At 37.9% G+C, this 17,075-nt stretch overlaps 1 protein-coding gene across 1 annotated transcript in view; it reads right to left on the bottom strand.

Moving 5' to 3' along the window:
- Positions 1-17,075, bottom strand: part of LOC128491389 (collagen alpha-1(VII) chain-like) — a 118,786-nt gene that overhangs the window by 87,251 nt on the left and 14,460 nt on the right. Inside the window, exons 5-24 of the mRNA XM_053463713.1 lie at positions 16,383-16,476; positions 16,106-16,279; positions 14,965-15,125; positions 13,869-13,998; positions 13,358-13,474; positions 12,207-12,362; positions 11,791-11,907; positions 11,373-11,519; positions 10,381-10,500; positions 9,746-9,904; positions 9,453-9,575; positions 8,041-8,184; positions 7,386-7,517; positions 6,668-6,814; positions 6,451-6,570; positions 5,777-5,923; positions 5,297-5,458; positions 2,518-2,657; positions 990-1,113; positions 252-395 (exon numbers count right to left, since the gene is read on the bottom strand). Coding sequence (XP_053319688.1) covers positions 252-395; positions 990-1,113; positions 2,518-2,657; positions 5,297-5,458; positions 5,777-5,923; positions 6,451-6,570; positions 6,668-6,814; positions 7,386-7,517; positions 8,041-8,184; positions 9,453-9,575; positions 9,746-9,904; positions 10,381-10,500; positions 11,373-11,519; positions 11,791-11,907; positions 12,207-12,362; positions 13,358-13,474; positions 13,869-13,998; positions 14,965-15,125; positions 16,106-16,279; positions 16,383-16,476 — 2,758 coding nt within the window. The remainder of the gene's footprint in view (positions 1-251; positions 396-989; positions 1,114-2,517; positions 2,658-5,296; positions 5,459-5,776; positions 5,924-6,450; positions 6,571-6,667; positions 6,815-7,385; positions 7,518-8,040; positions 8,185-9,452; positions 9,576-9,745; positions 9,905-10,380; positions 10,501-11,372; positions 11,520-11,790; positions 11,908-12,206; positions 12,363-13,357; positions 13,475-13,868; positions 13,999-14,964; positions 15,126-16,105; positions 16,280-16,382; positions 16,477-17,075) is intronic.

The following is a 17,075-nucleotide window of genomic DNA, read 5'->3' as shown; positions in this document are numbered from 1 at the left end:
CAGGTCACCTAACTCTAGCTGATATTAATTATTACTTGAGCTTTCATGCCAAATCATTTCACGATAATAAGTAGGGCATGCTGATGAAAATAGGCGTAACATCTTCAACTCCTACCTGGCCACCCAGCTGAAAGTCACCACTGTATACATGTACATTGTGTAAAAAAAATCATTTTTTTGGTAAGACATCAAATTAACTGGAAGATTTAACAATGAAAAAGAGAGGACAAAAATATGAGAAATATGTTTACCTAATGCATGAGCCACTCTGGCAGGCTGTATGACATTGTCCTGTGACCTCCCATCAGTTACCAGCACTAGGATATGAGGAGAAGATGGCCTCATCCCCTTTGACACCTGAAACATTTCCTTCAGCACATGTCCAATACCCCGACCTGGCAGCAGGGGAGGAAAAAAAATCATTGTAACAGAACAAAAGGGGCACTTAATAACCATACGCTGGTGCCTAGAAGAAGTGGCAAGGAAGGACCTTAAAATAATTCACATAATGTCTATATGACACATTCGCAATTTAAAATCAAATATTTTTGAGGCATTGTGAAAAACCAATGTGACCAAGCAGAGGGTACACAAGCAGTGTACTCAACAGGAATACAATTGTCGAAAGAAGAACTACACCCTTGGTATATAAGCAAAGAAGGCTGTGAAAAATTGTCTATTGTTTAACCCTTTGATCTTTTTTCCCCAAAAAAATACACAAAAATAATCTGCTCTGTTGGATATTAATACACAAACACAATACATAATTTAAGGTTAAATTAAAGCACAAACACAACACAAGTTTAAGCAAAATTTGCATGTGCATTAAATAGTCTAATTGTGGTTTTATCATTTATATTACCGACTGATGAATAATCATATTGCACTGGCAGTGTACATCATGATATGTTCGTATTGGTAGCTGTATTATAGTAGCAAAGTATGTAGCACCTATGTATGTTGAAATGTAAATGACGACGTTACATTACCAGTTTTTGTGTTGCCGCCATAATATTGTAGCCCTCTAATGGCTTTCAAGACTGAATTCCTATCTTTGTGCTGATTTAAGTGGAATTCTGTCCGGGGTTCTTCACTGTACTGAACGATGGCAATCTAACAAAGAGCAGAGATAATTTATCAGACTGTCGTGAAAGGACAGAACAAGTGGCGTACCATAGCCAACACATTCAACAGATATCACCTGGGTCAAAACCCACAATGTCCTTTATTCTCTTAAGGGAGGATTGCCATGAGAGCTTGCAGGAGAGTTGTGGCTTTAACTCCCTCAATTCAATATTTATTAGCAAAGGCAATCTCTTGCACATTTATCCAGCAAACAAAAGTACTAACACTACATGATGTATAATTAAATCTATAAGGAGACTTGATAAAAGCAGACAAGCTCCTCCTGGAGCAGAAGCTAACTCTGGTCACCCCTTTAAAATGTATAGTGAAGTCAAGAAACTAAAACATAACTCTCCTGCAAGCTCTCCCATTAGTGTATAGACATCAATGATACTGATAGAGAATAGGTTAGATGTAAAGTGGGTGATCTAATAACCCACTCAGCAAAAAGATGTATTAAGATGTATGACCCATGCCAGAAATACATATTTTGTGTATACAATGCCCAGAAGCATTTTAAAGTCAAGGACCATGAGAAGTTCAGGCTCAGAATAATCAGCCATATTCTCTTAAAAAAAAGTTGTTTGTTGTGGAGGCTTAATGTGTAGCCCACATACGCAAGAAATTGCATATGACATAATTCATTGATTGGTTGATTATTATAATTATTATTTATGGTTCCACATAGCACCATCGTATTCCACAAAGCTTTCAAAGTAGGAGTCAGGATTTTGAAATTCTAAGTGAAGAGACTGGTAGCGGGGAGAGGTGAGTCTGAGTTGAGTACCGATGAGTCTGGCAGACAAATTCATGGTGGATTGTAGAGGGGTGAGGCAAGTATGAAGGAGACCAGCTAAGACAGAATTGAATTTGTCAAGGCAGGAGATAATGAGGCCATGCCTTAGTGGCATCATGTCTTTTTAAGATGGAGAGGGCAGTTTTTTGAGACTGGGCTTGAGGGGTGAACGAAAGGTTGGAATTAATGGTGACACCAAGGCAGTGAGCGTCAGGGTACAGGGAGATGATTGCACTATTGACATTAAGGGAAACTGTTGAATACATATTAATATTGGAGGAGAGAAAATAAGAAGTTTGGTTTTAGAGAGATTGAGTTTAAGAAAACTAACAGTTAGAGTCAGAGGCAATGCAGTTAGTTACATGATCTAAGAGGCCCCTTAGCAGAGAGCAGGTCATTAGTACATATAATATTTACCTTGCACACATCTAATGCTATCATAATATATTTGCTTTGCCAGTTTATGAAGTTCAAGAGATTAATGTAACATTTTTTTATTTATATTAAGCAATCCATAGATAAGATGTTTCAGGAAACAAAATAATGCTGTAGAAAACTTTATCTCATGCAGTGTTTAATATGTATATCCATATTACCTGTGTTCCCAGTGGCCCAAATTTGGGGAAATATGAAACAGTTCTATACAGGAAATCCTTGACCTTATTAAAGTTGGTTGGTCCGATGCTTGATGATTCATCCACAAGAAATACAATGTCAGCTTTCAGTTTTGAACAGACTATGAGAAGAAAAACAACAAAATTAAACAATGGACTTGTAATGATGTCAATATGTTATTTAGAGTCCATCGTACTATCATTCCAGGAACACTCCATGTTTGACCACAAAATCTCCGGGTAAAGCCCTGCTTTCCCGGGTCTCCAGGTCAGGGTGGTGATGTTTAGTTATGCCCACTTTTCTCCCCACTTAAGATTTTCTAAAACTAGCTTAAACATTTTGTGAAGCTAACCCTGTGCCACCTCATTTAAAAATCACTCCCTCATATGAGGCAGAAACCAGGTATGTTTAAGTATATAAGTATATAAGTGGTGTACAAACTGCACACAATACATTGGCAAACCAAGTAGTGATGTTCCACTCAGGTGATAAGAAGTGGAAATGTTGAACGTCTTCCATTGTATAATGGAGTGCAATCCTCAGGTACAGACCTTCCATGTGTATAAATGTCATATTTTTAGAACCAGGTATTGCTCTCTCCACCTAATGTATCGGTTTGTCTTAGTCTGTCAATTCTCATCTTGTCGGACCCCTTGAAGATATGTATTGTATTAAGCATTGCGTAAATTGTTGGCGCTATATAAATAAAAGATAATAATAATAAAAAATACTCTTAAGATTACAGATTAAGTCTATACCCAAAATAAAGAATTTCATTAGAGGGTATTACACATTACTAATAAATATTTAGTTTGGTTATAATTCATTTTTTTAATATTTCACCTGTTCTGCTTAACTATGTGCTGCAGAATGCAAAGGTGCTATGTAAATTAATAATATTAAAATTATTGATAAAGTATGCTAGTATATACAGTTAGGCCCGGAAATATTTGGACACTGACACAATTTCCATATTTTTGGCTCTGTACGGCACCACAATGGATTGGTAATGAAACAACCAAGATGCAATTGAAATGCAGACTTTCAGTTTTAATTCAAGGGGTTGAAAAAAAAGATTGTATGAAAAGTTGAGAAATTGTAACCATTTTCCTACACAGTCCCCTTATTTCAGTGGCTGAAATGTAATTGGACAAATCAACACAATCACAAATAAAATGTTTCATATTTTGTTGAGAATCATTTGAAGGCAATGACTGCTTGAAGTCTGGACATCACCAGACACGTAGTTCCCTCCTTTGTGATGCTTTTACAGGCCTTTACTGCAGCTGTCTTCAGTTAATGTTTGTTTGCGGGTCTTTCTCTTTTAAGTTTTGTCTTCAGCAACTGAGATGCATGCTCGATTGGGTTGAGATCAGGTGATTGACTCTTGGAGAATATCCCACTTCTTTGCCTTTAAAACATCTGGGTTGCTTTTGCAGTATGTTTTGGATCATTGTCCATCTGTAAAGTCAAGCTTCGTCCAATCAATACATTCCTTTATACTTCCTATATAATTCATCCGGCTGCTTCTGTGTTCTGTCAGATCATCCATTAACACTAATGAGCCAGTGCTCAGAAGCCATATATGCCCATGCCATCACACTGCTTCCACCGTGTTTTACAGATGATGTGGTATGTTTCGGATCATGAGCATCATTCTGCTACAGGTTGCTCTTAGTTTTCTTTTGTCCAAAGTATGTTGTTCCAAAACTGGGCTGGCTTTTTTAGATGTTTTTGGACAAAGTCTAATCTGGCCTTCCTATTCTTGAGGCTTATGAATGTTTTTTTTGCTCTTGTGAAGTCTTCTCTTTATGGTAGACTTGGATAATGATATGCCTACCTCCTGCAGAGTGTTCTTCGCGTTGCTGGATGTAAAAATAATAAATAATAATAATGTTGTGAAAGTGTTTTTCTTTACCATGGAAAGGATCATACGATCATCCCCCACTGTTGTCTTCTGTGGACATCTAGGCCTTTTGTTTTGCAGAGCTCCCCAGTGCGTTCTTTGAACGTTCCTGCTCTCTCCCTGATTGATTTTTTTTTTTGCAGCCAATGGATGGCCTGTTTCACTTGCATTGAGAGCTCCTTTGACCGCATGTTGTGGATTCACAGCAACAGCTTCCAAATGCAAATGGAACCCCTCAAATCAATTCCAGACCTTTCACCTGCTTAATTGATGAAGAAATAATAAAGGAATAGCCCACACATGTCCATGAAACAGCTTTTGAGTCAACTGTCCAATTATTTTTGGGCCCTTGAAAAAGAGAGGGCTAGATACATTAAAGAGCCGTAGTTCCTAAACCATCTTCTGATGGCTACTTCCAGCAGGATAATGCACCATGTCAAAAAGCTCACATCATCTCAAACTGGTTTCTTGAACATGACAATTAGTTCACTGAACTCCAATGGTCTCCACAGTCACCAGATCTCAATCCAATAGAGCACCTTTGGGCTGTGGTGGAACAGGGGATTCACATTATGGATGTGCAGCCAACAAATCTGCAGCAACTGCATGGTGCCATCATGTCCATATGGACCAAAATCTCACCTTGTAGAAAGTATGCCACGAAGAATGAAGGCAGTTCTGAAGACAAAAGGAGGTACTAGCAAGGTGTACCTAATAAAGTGGTACACTTTATATATATATATATATATACTTTATACACTTTTATAAACTTTATATATATATATAATATATATATATATACATAGTGTAAATGAAAGGTGTTTTAAACATAATATGTTTATTATATGACTTACTAGGTTCATTGTGGACTGTTGAAGATCCACGTGTGGCAAAAGTGGTGATTGCAGCACTCTCTCTTGTGGTAATCGAAGGAGAATTGGTAGTGGCTCTTGTTGTGGTAAGCTTTGGTCCTGGAAATGCAATTTCTGGGATGACTGGTTTTCTGTTAGGTCCAACTGAAATAAACAATGCACAAAACATCTGGAGAGACAACTAAAATACCGTATATGTTTTGCACAAACCAATTATCTGTACAATTTTTCATTATTGGCCCGCATGTAGCACACAAAAAATTTTAGCGCTAGAGTCAAATTTAACTACTTCTGTGGAAAACGTTCCCAGGCTGAATCTTTTCATTTGTCCAAATGCAATACTCTTCCTAGTCCCAATAAATATTCCATTTTATGTGAAAACTTTTGTGGGTCACCCAGTATGAGTGTATATAGAGAATAATGTATATCATAAAAAATCATTCTCTGTGATTTTATTCTTACGTATGGCTTGAGTAATGACTTTTTCAGGTCCTTCTATCTCTCCAAACAGAGGTTTTATGGTAAAAATGTAAGTCTTTCCATAGAGCAATCCAGTGACTCGGAATGAACGGTGTGAAATGGCCAACTGTTCCACAGAGGCATCAGGATCTGGGGAGACAAATATATCTATAGAAAAAAAAAACTTAAAATGTTTATAACAGCCTTTCTTTGGCTGTAGAACTTTAAAAATATCACAAAATCAAAACAGTGTCATGTTATACTTTATGAAGTGTAGCTTTCTATAATATTATCTGCTAAAACCTACTAAAATTCCTTGGAACCCAAACTTCATTTGTTTATGTAAACTATGATATACCATATGTCTCATAGAACCATCATTCTAGTTAGGGGAACCGATACTGCTACCGTAACAAAGCTTTTCTCCATTGAACTGTACAGTAAGTTAGCTGAAATTTATCTTCATACCTCAGCAGATGGCCCCTGAAACTTACCATTGATATTATCTCTATTATCTAAAGATGGCATATACCGTTATAGATAATTACCAATTAATAGTATATGAACCTTACAACAAGAATATAATAATTGTCTGTCCTAATAGTTGACGGATGCTTTTAGGAAATACATATACAAGCATACATATAGTATTTATCTTTATTACCTGTGCTTCTTACCTGTAGCAATCCTCCACGTTAGGAGATATGAAGATGCCCCAGTTACAGGAGACCAGTTCAGTAAAGCAGTGTCACTTGTAACTTCTTTTACTTGAAATTCTTCCACTATTGGTAGGTCCACTGTAAAATAAGAGTAGCAATTTTCTTCCAGATACATCATACTTTATTTATTTGTATCTAATATGTAAGTCCTAAAAGCTCTGATGCATCAACTCACATGTTTTTGCAGTAATGCGGACAGGGCTTCCCTCGCGGTTTCCAATGATTGAGGAAACATGAATAGTATAAGGGGCCCTTTCCTTCAGATCAGTAATTGTGAAAAATGATACATCTGCAGGAACAATCTTTGAGTTTCTAACACCACCTGCAAATTACAGAACGTGTATTGTTATTGTGAGCATGGTTCATTTTTCACGTGGTTTCACTCCTCCATCTTCTCTCCTTACCGTATCCTTTCATGCTTCAACATTCTCCCTTCTAGTCTCAGCCAATAATTCTCTCATTCCTCTTTTATAGCCCCTTTAAGAGCCTTCTGTCTCACCTATATACTATATTTGCTTATTGTGTAACAATATCCATTAGGCACTACGGGACCTAGTTCTTGGAGGGGCGCAGTGCTCTAAAGGATGATCTCCAGATGCATCACTACTGGCCAAATTGAATAGCTGCACTATGCATTCCACTACGAGTCCAGGTAAGGATATTTGTGTGTTTTGTGCACCTAGGAGGCCCAGAGGGCCTAAACCAGCATTGATCGTATTTTGTATATCTTCTAAGATCGGTGAAAGTTTGGTTGGATCTTTGTGTAGTGTTGGAAGAGGAAAATTTTTAGTGGGTTGAGACAGTGGGTGACGAAACAGTCTGGCATTTAACATATAAGAGATTAGTAATTAACAAAGCATTACAAAGTACACCAAAGTCTCAAAAGAGCTTACCATCCAATGGTGCCCAAGATATCTTATAGTGAGTAACTCCTGGGGTTTTCTTCCAAGATAGTTTCAGTGTGTTGACTCCAGTATCAATGATTTGCAGTTCTCTAACTGGGGTCAGCTGAACAGAGTTGGAGTCTGTACAGAGGTGAATATAATATGCATACAAGTTGTGCTATCACTTTAATTAAAGGGTAAGCATTGACTGGCATAGTGAAACTCAGCAAAACTTGAATATCCCTTCACTTCACATTCAACACTGAGTATTCACTAGCAACTGAGCTGTTTTGAGCATGTACAACTTCAAAACGTGTCATTCAAAGGCAGGTTAATGCAAGTTGGATATTCAGATTGACTTTTAACTCATAAGGCAAGTTTTTGGGCAGGGTTTATCTGTATTAATGTAACTTTGTTATGTATGAGTTAATTGTCCCATTTAAAATGTACAGCACTGTGTAATTTGTTGGCGCTAAATAAATAAAATATTTATTTATACTTGCAGCTAGATGTGTTATTCCTGGTGAATAATGCCCGCCTGGGTAATAAGATCTGTTTTTACACTACATAATTTGCAAAATCGGTATATACCGATACTTTTACAATACTAACGTCTTATCACAATGTAATCTCCATTTAACTCACCAGCTGTAAATGTTCTTACCTGTGCTTTGGATAAGGGTGGCTGGTGGGCCCTCATAGTTACTATACACAGCTTGAACATTTACTATGTAATTGGTGCTTGGTTGTAAGTTGGTGAGGTGGTATGATCGCGTGGTAGAATCCAAATATTTGCTCATAGGAGTTTCTGAAATAAAAAGAATGGGATGTCACCTATAGTCAGGGGCGTAACTAGAAACCTCAGGGCCCCGGTGCGAGAATCTGTTAAGGGCCCCCCCAACCCATCTATCCCTTTCTCACTATCTCCCCTCTCCCTCCCTTACCCCACTTCTCACGATCTGCCCTCTCCCTCCCTACCCCCCCTTCTCACGATCTACCCTCTTCCTCCATACCCCCTTCTCACGATCTACCCTCTCCCTCCCTACCCCCCCTTCTCACGATCTACCCTCTCCCTCCCTACCCCCCTTTCTCACGATCTACCCACATCCTCCCTACCCCCCCTTCTCACAATCTACCCACTCCCTCCCTACCCCCCCTTCTCACGATCTACCCATTCCCTCCCTACCCCCCCTTCTCACGATCTACCCACTCTCTCCCTACCCCCCCTTCTCACGATCTACCCACTCCCTCCCTACCCCCTTCTCACGATCTACCCACTCCCTCCCTATCCCCCCACCCCCCTTCTCACGATCTACCCACTCCCTTCCTACCCCCCTTCTCACGATCTACCCACTCCCTCCCTACCCCCCTTTGTAGGTCACTTACCGTCAACTCCTGTGTTGTGAACGTGAGGCGTTTGTCTCGGGTGCCGGCGCTTCACTGCTGAGCGCCGGCATATGACGTCATATGCCGGCGGTCAGCGTGAAGCGCCGTCACCCGAGACAAAAGCCTCACGCTCCCAACATTGCACTCTGGGCAGCGCTGAGGCAGGCGGCAGCGGCGGCGAGCAGAGGAGTCCTGGATTTCTGTTAGTCAGGGGGGCCCAAGAGGTGCTGAGCGGTCGTTTTCAGCAACCGCTCGGCACCCCTTGGGCCCCCCTGACTGGCAGAACTCCAGGGCCCGGTCGCAGTCGCGACCCCTGTGACCCCGGTAGTTCCGCCACTGCCTATAGTGCAAACCATGGGTGTATGTATATTGGTGGCAAAAATGAAAACTGGACTTGGACATCGATTACGGACATAATTATCATGAATACGAGCTTAAAGGCAGCTCTAATGAACAAACTCTGCAGAATCATTAAAACTAAATTTTTCAATGCTAAAATAGTAAATATTGGAAGAATAGAAGAAAGTATATTCATTCCAGATATGCCAAAATTTGTCCTTATACAAACTCAAAAAGACCATTTATTCATCATGTTCAAAGAAATGAGCAAACAAGATTAGATCATGCCTGCCGCAGATTATTCTTTCACTATGAGATATTTGGAAGTAAAACATTTCCTCATTATGTTACCTGATGTTGCAGGGCTCCAGGAAAGTTTATATTCAGTGGCGCCAGAGGTAGAGCTCCATGCCAAGGAGATAGAAGTACTTGTATAGCCAGCAACTTTAAAGTTAGACACATACCCAAGAGGTGCTGCAGAACAAAACCATATATTTAACAGGTATTTGTGACTTTTAGGAGAAGCGCAAGATAAATAAAGGTTCACTTTCTGCAAACATCCTTAATTTGCTATGGCCAAAACATTATGATACAAATGGTTTCCGCATAATCTAGGTAAAGTTTGAACATAAAACTATACCCACATGTTTTGGCTGTTGTTGAGATCCCTGGACCGGCTACAGAACCAAACAGCACATATAATGAGATTACGTATTCCGTGTTATGGACAAGGTTTTTCAGTTGGTAAGATGTGATTGAGCTGTTTAGTGCAAGTTGACGAGGACGATCCTTTCCAATGAATTCTTGAAAGAAGATGATTATGAAAGAATGTTAAATTTCTAAAATAAATGAATGATGGCATGATATTTAATTTCACCAAGTTAAACTCAAGAATCTCTTTAAAGGTAATAAAAAAAAACCTGAGTGTGTTCTTAATTTGTGGCAGTGTTATACAGAGAACTCTTCTACTAAAAACAAGTTTATTTATTGGAATCGCTAAGGATTGTCTCTTTGTCTTCTCCTCTCCTGACACAAAGTTCCTTGATTGATTTAATCTATTTCCTAATGCACAGAGATCCACCAAGTCAAACTGCTGTAAAATTTGTTCTTTATGGCAATCCATTTGCCTGCAATGCTAAACAGAATCAATCAAATACAGAAAAAATGAACATTAGGGTAAACTACACTACAAAATAGAGAAGGTTTAGTGGAATACGGACTGCTTGAATAGACAGCCTTCCTGGGTCCATATACCATATCTTATCTCTATCTATTTTACCTGGAGTGGGTCCCCATGTCAGTCTGTATCCTGTAGCTCCAGGTACTGCATTCCATGATATCACTGCGGTGCTGATAGTTATCGCACTAGTTTTAAGATTCTGCACTGCACTAGAACCCACTGAAACAGACAATTGTTACATAGTAACTTAGGTTTAAAAAAAGACACAAGTCAATTAAGTCCAACCCCGAAGTAGATGATGGAGAAGACAACAACCAAAACGAAACATAATTTCAATTATTTCCATTTTGCCTCAAAAAGAAGAAAAAAAAATAATTCTTGACTCCAAAATAACCATTTTTTTTCTCAATGGATCAAGAAATTATAACTAACCATGTCCTTATAACCAATTATACCCGTGTATACTCGTCTTTGCTAAAAAAATTATCTAGTCCATCTTTTAAGGCATCTATGGAATTTGATAGCACAATGCCTGTGAGTAATTAATTCTGCATCTTTATTGTTTGAGGTTTGAGCACACTTAGTAATGTTTAGGTAGTGCAGGAGTAGAGATGTGGTTGAGAGGTGACTATTTACCTAGCCTTCTTTTAACGCCCACAAAATGTTTTTACTTTCAGACAAAAAGGTGGACTTGAGAAAAGTCCCCCACCACCGTTTGAGGTCCATATTAAACAGGTGGGGCATAAAAAGCCTATCATAAAATAATGGCTTGGAAGTCTATCTGTTTAGCCTTACCTTAGTAACACTGCGTTTCACTTCGCGTTTCACTTCGTGTTTCACTTCTCATTTTTCTGGCAGCTGTATTATATTTTTTTTAATACAATACTAAAGCCTCATATTTATTTAAGTGTATATTTGTAGGTTTAGATGTGTGTGCTGGCAATTTGTTCTTACATGCTATGTTTTGACATTGTTTAAATGTTAAATTAGATTCTAGTGAATTTTAGCAATTTATTTAGTATTTCTACTTCTGTAGAAATTCACGGAAACCAAAAAATATATACGGTATATATAAACTTCCATATACTTACAGGTTTTAGCTCTTGCAGTAATTACAGGACCCTCGATGTCCACAAATATGGGATTGATTGTGACTGTATACTCTGTGTCAGGCTGAAGGCCCTGGATCATGTACTGGTCGTAATTATCAGAAAGGTTAATGTTCTGCGCATTTCCTTCTAGCCAGTAAAGAGCAAAATATTATTAATACAGATTTCTCAAATGTAGAATTGCTTCAACAAAATATATCTTACATCAGAGAGTACATCATATCAGATTATATATATGGATGTAATGCAATTATATCAATGTCCTCAATCAATCAATTGGTAATTAGATTTGTTATTTTTTGTTTTTCTATATTGTTTTACTTATAAGTAATATAAATGGCTGTTTTCAGTTTTCTGCCCTATGAAATCTGCTAAAGTAAAACTGTTAAGTGTCTCCTACCTTCAGAGGACCATGTAAGCCGATAACCTGTTGACCCTCTTACTGGAGTCCAGTGGGCCTGAATGGTACCCGTTGTGACATTCTGGAGTATCAAGCTTTTAACAGCCAGTAGTTTTACTGCAATCAAATGAAGCATACACTCAGAGTGCAAATTTTTTTTACATCTTTTGGTGTCACATGTGGTCATATTGGAAATGCATCTAACATAGAGCCAGAATAATATTACATTATCTCTTCATCATTTTTGCCATATGTTCGTTTATTCACAATCCCCAATTTTCGACTTACCGGCATTATGAAATATTTTATGAAAATACTAATATGGATAATTTTATAAAGGATGAACCAAGACAAAAACAGCAAATTGTTAGGAATATCATATTTTATTTTGTCTAAGTACACCCACACTAACTTACATGTACGCCCTACCGCTGAGACAGGTTGACTTGGTCCTTGTGGATATACAGCGTAGATGCTGACTGTGTACTCTTTATCCTCCTCTAGATTATCAATGGAGTGTGAGGAGATATCTCCATTCAGAATTTGTTCGTATGCAAATCCGGGTCTGTTGGCTAAGTAGAGAGCACAAGGTGAACAACATAAGTAGGAACAGATAAGTACTTGTATATAGGTTAGTTTTATGTAATCCAACATTACAGCAAACATAATAAACTAGTATGTATATTGAAAGAAGACTTTATTGTAAATAACAGATAAAAAAGCAATACATAATAATTAAAAACATTTACTTTATTCTCAGTTTATTGGGTTAATTCACTGAAGGTTGTAGTTGCAATCAAGTTTGCAATAGCAATATGACTAAAAATTTGGTACGTTGCAGTGAGGTACTGTAGTTACATCCTTCCAATGCACAATTATTACCTTGACACTTGAAGAGAAAGGGAAGGCAGGAAAAAACTCCAGGGTAGACTTGTGCATTTGATTCTCCAATTGTGGGAGAGGACATCAGCAAAAGTGCCGCACATTGGGTGGAACTTCATCTTAGGGCAAAATGACATCCTCTCCCTCGATTGAAGGATAAGGAGAGAGGACCTCATCAGAAGCGCTGCCATTATGGTAGATAGTTGTGCCAGGTTATGCCTGCAGAGATGCAGTCGAAGATAGGTGATAAAAGATAAAGGAGACCAGATGAAAGACGAAAAGTAGAAGAGAGAAAATAAAGAACAAGAAGATGTGGAAGTGGTCGGCAGAAGCGGAAGTGGTTGGCAGAGAAGGTAGGTAAACATTTAGAGAGCATGAGACAGCGAACGAGAATGAGTGAGAGTATGAGTATCGAAAATTATGAGCTTTTTGCTTTGTTTTTGTCTGCTTCGTGGGGGATCTGGCTTCACTTTTGTGGCTTTGTATGAATCACTGAAATTGTCAACATTTTGTAAATTTGCAATTTGTACAAATCCGAATGCACAAGTCTACCCTGGACCTCTAATTGCAGAATTAATAATTTGGTAAAATTTTATTTGATAAAACCTTTATCCTTACATTTCTTAAAATCTTTGCATTTGCCAGCTGCCACAATATATTTTTTGATGCTTTGTTGATAACTTACATCTTGGTATATATATCTTGTATCCATCCAGTTTCCCCAGAGGGGGAGTCCATGCCACCTTTAAACCAAATAGCCTTTCTTCTATGACTCGGAAATTAGTCACTGGAGGAACAGGAGCTTTAAACAAAAATATGAAAATGTTATGTAAAAAAGAGAAAAGGTGCCTTATGATTACTACAATTTTGTTTTTCAATGTATTTAAATTTCAACTGTTTCAAGAGCATTTACAAATGCAGATTACACATTTATTCATAGACAAATACATTATTCTAAGAATTTGGAAGTTGCTTTAAGCATAAAAAAAATCATGTTTAATGATTCTAAACTGATAGCAGATCTGAACTTATTGTAGGAGGAGGGAAGCTATTAGTAGTACTCTGTAAGTGAAAAACTATTTGCATTCAAATGTTTCTAGTTTGTAATTATGAATATGGCCATTTTACTGCTTTGATTGCTGCTCTATATGTTGGTGTGTTACCATGTAGAGAAAACTGGAAATAAATTAACTTACTTGTTTTCCCCTTAATTGCAGCTGAATCCCCAATAACATTCGGGTAAAGAGCAAGCACTGTAAAAAAATACTCTGTAGTCGGCTGAAGATCTGTCACCAACAAACTCTGTTTGTCTTTATCCACCATAGTCTGTCAAATAAGCAGAAAACAATGAATCGCCATATAATTACTGTTCAAATTAATGATACATAGTAAAGTATTATTGGGAAAATGTTTGCTGATTTTTTTTTAATAAATGTCTGCCTCTTTATACAATAACATGCATAGCACATGCAACACCTAGCCTAAAGGAACAGTGCAGGGAAGCAGGCAGCTCCTGGAAAGGGCTGGATGACTGACCCTATGAGTGTTGTTGCTCATAGTTGGGAAAGGCATTAGTGAGCAATATTAGAGCTTGGGCATGGAAGTGGGGATACTTACTTAAGTGTATGGAAGTTCTGACCCCTTCCTTTTGAACCAAGACTAACAATTGTGGTCCCTCGTATATTCCCCATGGTTTTGACGTGTAATGTACCTTGTATAGTGCGGAAGCAGGCCATTGGTGGGTGTAGCCTTGCTAGTGTTGCACATACCTTTGGCCACATGTTCAGTACACCCCCTGGGCCTGGTGCCCAGGTGTTGAAAATCCGATTGTAATAGCCACCATGCTAGCGGGGACGCCAGTGACTTTAACAGGTGTGATGACATTATACCTATACCAGGGTGGTTAATGAGTTAATGGTTTTTATTTCAGTGTTTAAGAAACTTCACAAGTTTGACCATCTGTAGACACTAGGCATGGTGTTAGTCAAAATAAGCTAAATAAATATTATTACGTGTTCTGTGTACAATGTAATGTATGTATAAATTATTTGAAAATTGTCACAGTGTGTTTGACTGCTAGTCATACCATGTTGAAATATTCCTCCATTATACAATGCAAACTTTAAACGGTGTATGTGTTGTTATTTTTGGGAGAACCGTGGACAGTCCTTCAGTCAAGAAAACAGGTGGTAGTAAAGGTACATCTTCCCAAATACATAAAAAAACAGTTTGTGTCTAATTGTAGACTTATTTGTGGTATTTCTGTCATTGTTGTAGCACACCATTGGTTACCTGTCTCTGGTCATTGGTGTTAAGGCGGCCAGCAGCTGTGAGTGAATTAATGACAACTTGGTAGCCTGTAACATCACCTGTGGCCGGGGACCAATGGAGGCGCATTGAGCTGTAGCTTTCTTCACTTATAATCAGGTCTCTGGGGCCTACTATCTTTTCACCTGTTGTAAAAAAAAAACATGTGTTACTTATGATATCAGGAGTTAGAGAGATGTGTAAGCAAACTGGTGAAAATATTACTCATCTAAAGCAGGGATACTATAAAGGAGAAGCTTAAAGCCATTTATTTAATTTGTAGGAAATGATTATACTGTAAAAAGACTAATTAATTACCAGAAATATTTTAAAATAAATGTAATATTTAAACTAAATCTATGGGGTAATTATTTATATGTGCTACTATAAACATAGTTTTAAATTGTACAGTGTACTAATTTTATATTAACCAAACTGGCATCACACAAAAAGTCAAAAAGATGGCACCTGCCCTGTAAGATGTGTTGAGCCCTCGCCGATATACATCTGTTATTTTTATCTAAATGACTGTGTCTTGGAATATTCCACTGTGTATTTATGTAACCAATCCATGGTTTTCTGTGGTTATATTATGGAGTAAATAAAGGCAAAGTGGCTATTTTGAACAAAAATAAGCCAATAATAACATAACAAAAGCTCCTTTGCAGCATAGTAGTAAATAACTTGTACATCAAGAAGTCTTGGGGTGCCCTTAAGACCTTAAACTATGTATAGTCCTAATAAAAAGACTTAATAAAATAATATAAAGATGTGAATGGTTTCATATAGACATATGAGTGCCTCATTAAACCTGCCCTAGAACAAGGGGGGGTGTTAACAACACTATTACTAAACAGAATTGAGAACAATGTTGGCTCGGTTATTTGAAACCACACCCCTGTGATTTCCCCATGTTGTTGGCTAGCAATGGATCCTTAGGCTTGGAATCAAGAAAACCACTGGCTAAGCTGTACCTTGAAACAGTACATGGGTGGTCTTTTCAACAATCAAAAGGATATGCAAGGTTTTTACCAAATGAATCAAACTTGTATTTCTGTAAAATGAATGCAAAACATAAAACAATAGCTTAGATCTTCCAGCTTCCTCGGGACCTCAGCTGACTCACTTTCTACAATTTGTCTGACTGGTCTTGGGGGCTCAGACGCAGCAAAGCAAATTCTCCGCACAATCTTGGGCAGCAAATCATCCAGGAACCAGAAATCACTCACAAGGATTATATGTTCTTCTGTTGGTTCAGAGGCGATTTTCAGCAGCTCACCCATATCTGCATTTTTTATCCCTGAAGATGCCACAATAAAGAGATTAATAGTGCTTTTACACAGTCATCTTTGTTTTTAAATGCAGTATCTAAAATTGGATTTTATTTAAACCATTAAACCTACCTATAGCAAATACTGCAACGCCCCTGTCTTGTAATTGCTGGGCCTTCTCTTCCACAGCATCGCCAGATTTACCATCCGTCAACAGCACAACAATCTGTTTAGATGATAAAATATTTTTTATATAAGAAAACTTAAAATACAGAAGACAGCTGACAAGGAGTCAGCAGGGCAATTTTACTCTGGGCTGCTTGGTTTCAATCCCAAAACATATTTTGTGTTGAGTGTTATTTGCAACTCCCCATATAGCCAGTGAGGTATCTAGAATAACAAGGACATTAGGCATGAAATGTACTAAATCTTTATCCTTTCTGTACACCTTTAAAAGGTCAGTACATGTGGGACACAACTGCTTTTGAAGGTCTATATATGACCGTATTAGCCCGGGCTAAAATGGCCAGGCCTCCTCTGTTGAGTGGGATATGAACATGTATACTAAAATGTCCCATGCAAACATACCATGACTTGGCATGGTAAATGCTCACTTATTTTCACTAGTTCATTTCTATAAGTGAATATGGTCAAAACATAGCAACAGTATAATTTTGAGTCATGTAGTGTTTTGTTTTCAGATATTTTATTTATTTCTATTATTTCATGTATTGGGCACATCCATGACATATCATATAGAACCTTTTGTAAATAGTCTAGGTGGAAAAAAAAATATGCAAAGGCCCACTTTACTGACAATAAACA

This window comes from Spea bombifrons, chromosome 4, assembly GCF_027358695.1.
Source record: "Spea bombifrons isolate aSpeBom1 chromosome 4, aSpeBom1.2.pri, whole genome shotgun sequence".
Taxonomy (NCBI): Eukaryota; Metazoa; Chordata; class Amphibia; order Anura; family Pelobatidae; genus Spea; species Spea bombifrons.
The sequence above is the reverse complement of the archived record's forward strand: the minus strand, read 5'-3'. Positions and strand labels throughout refer to the sequence as shown.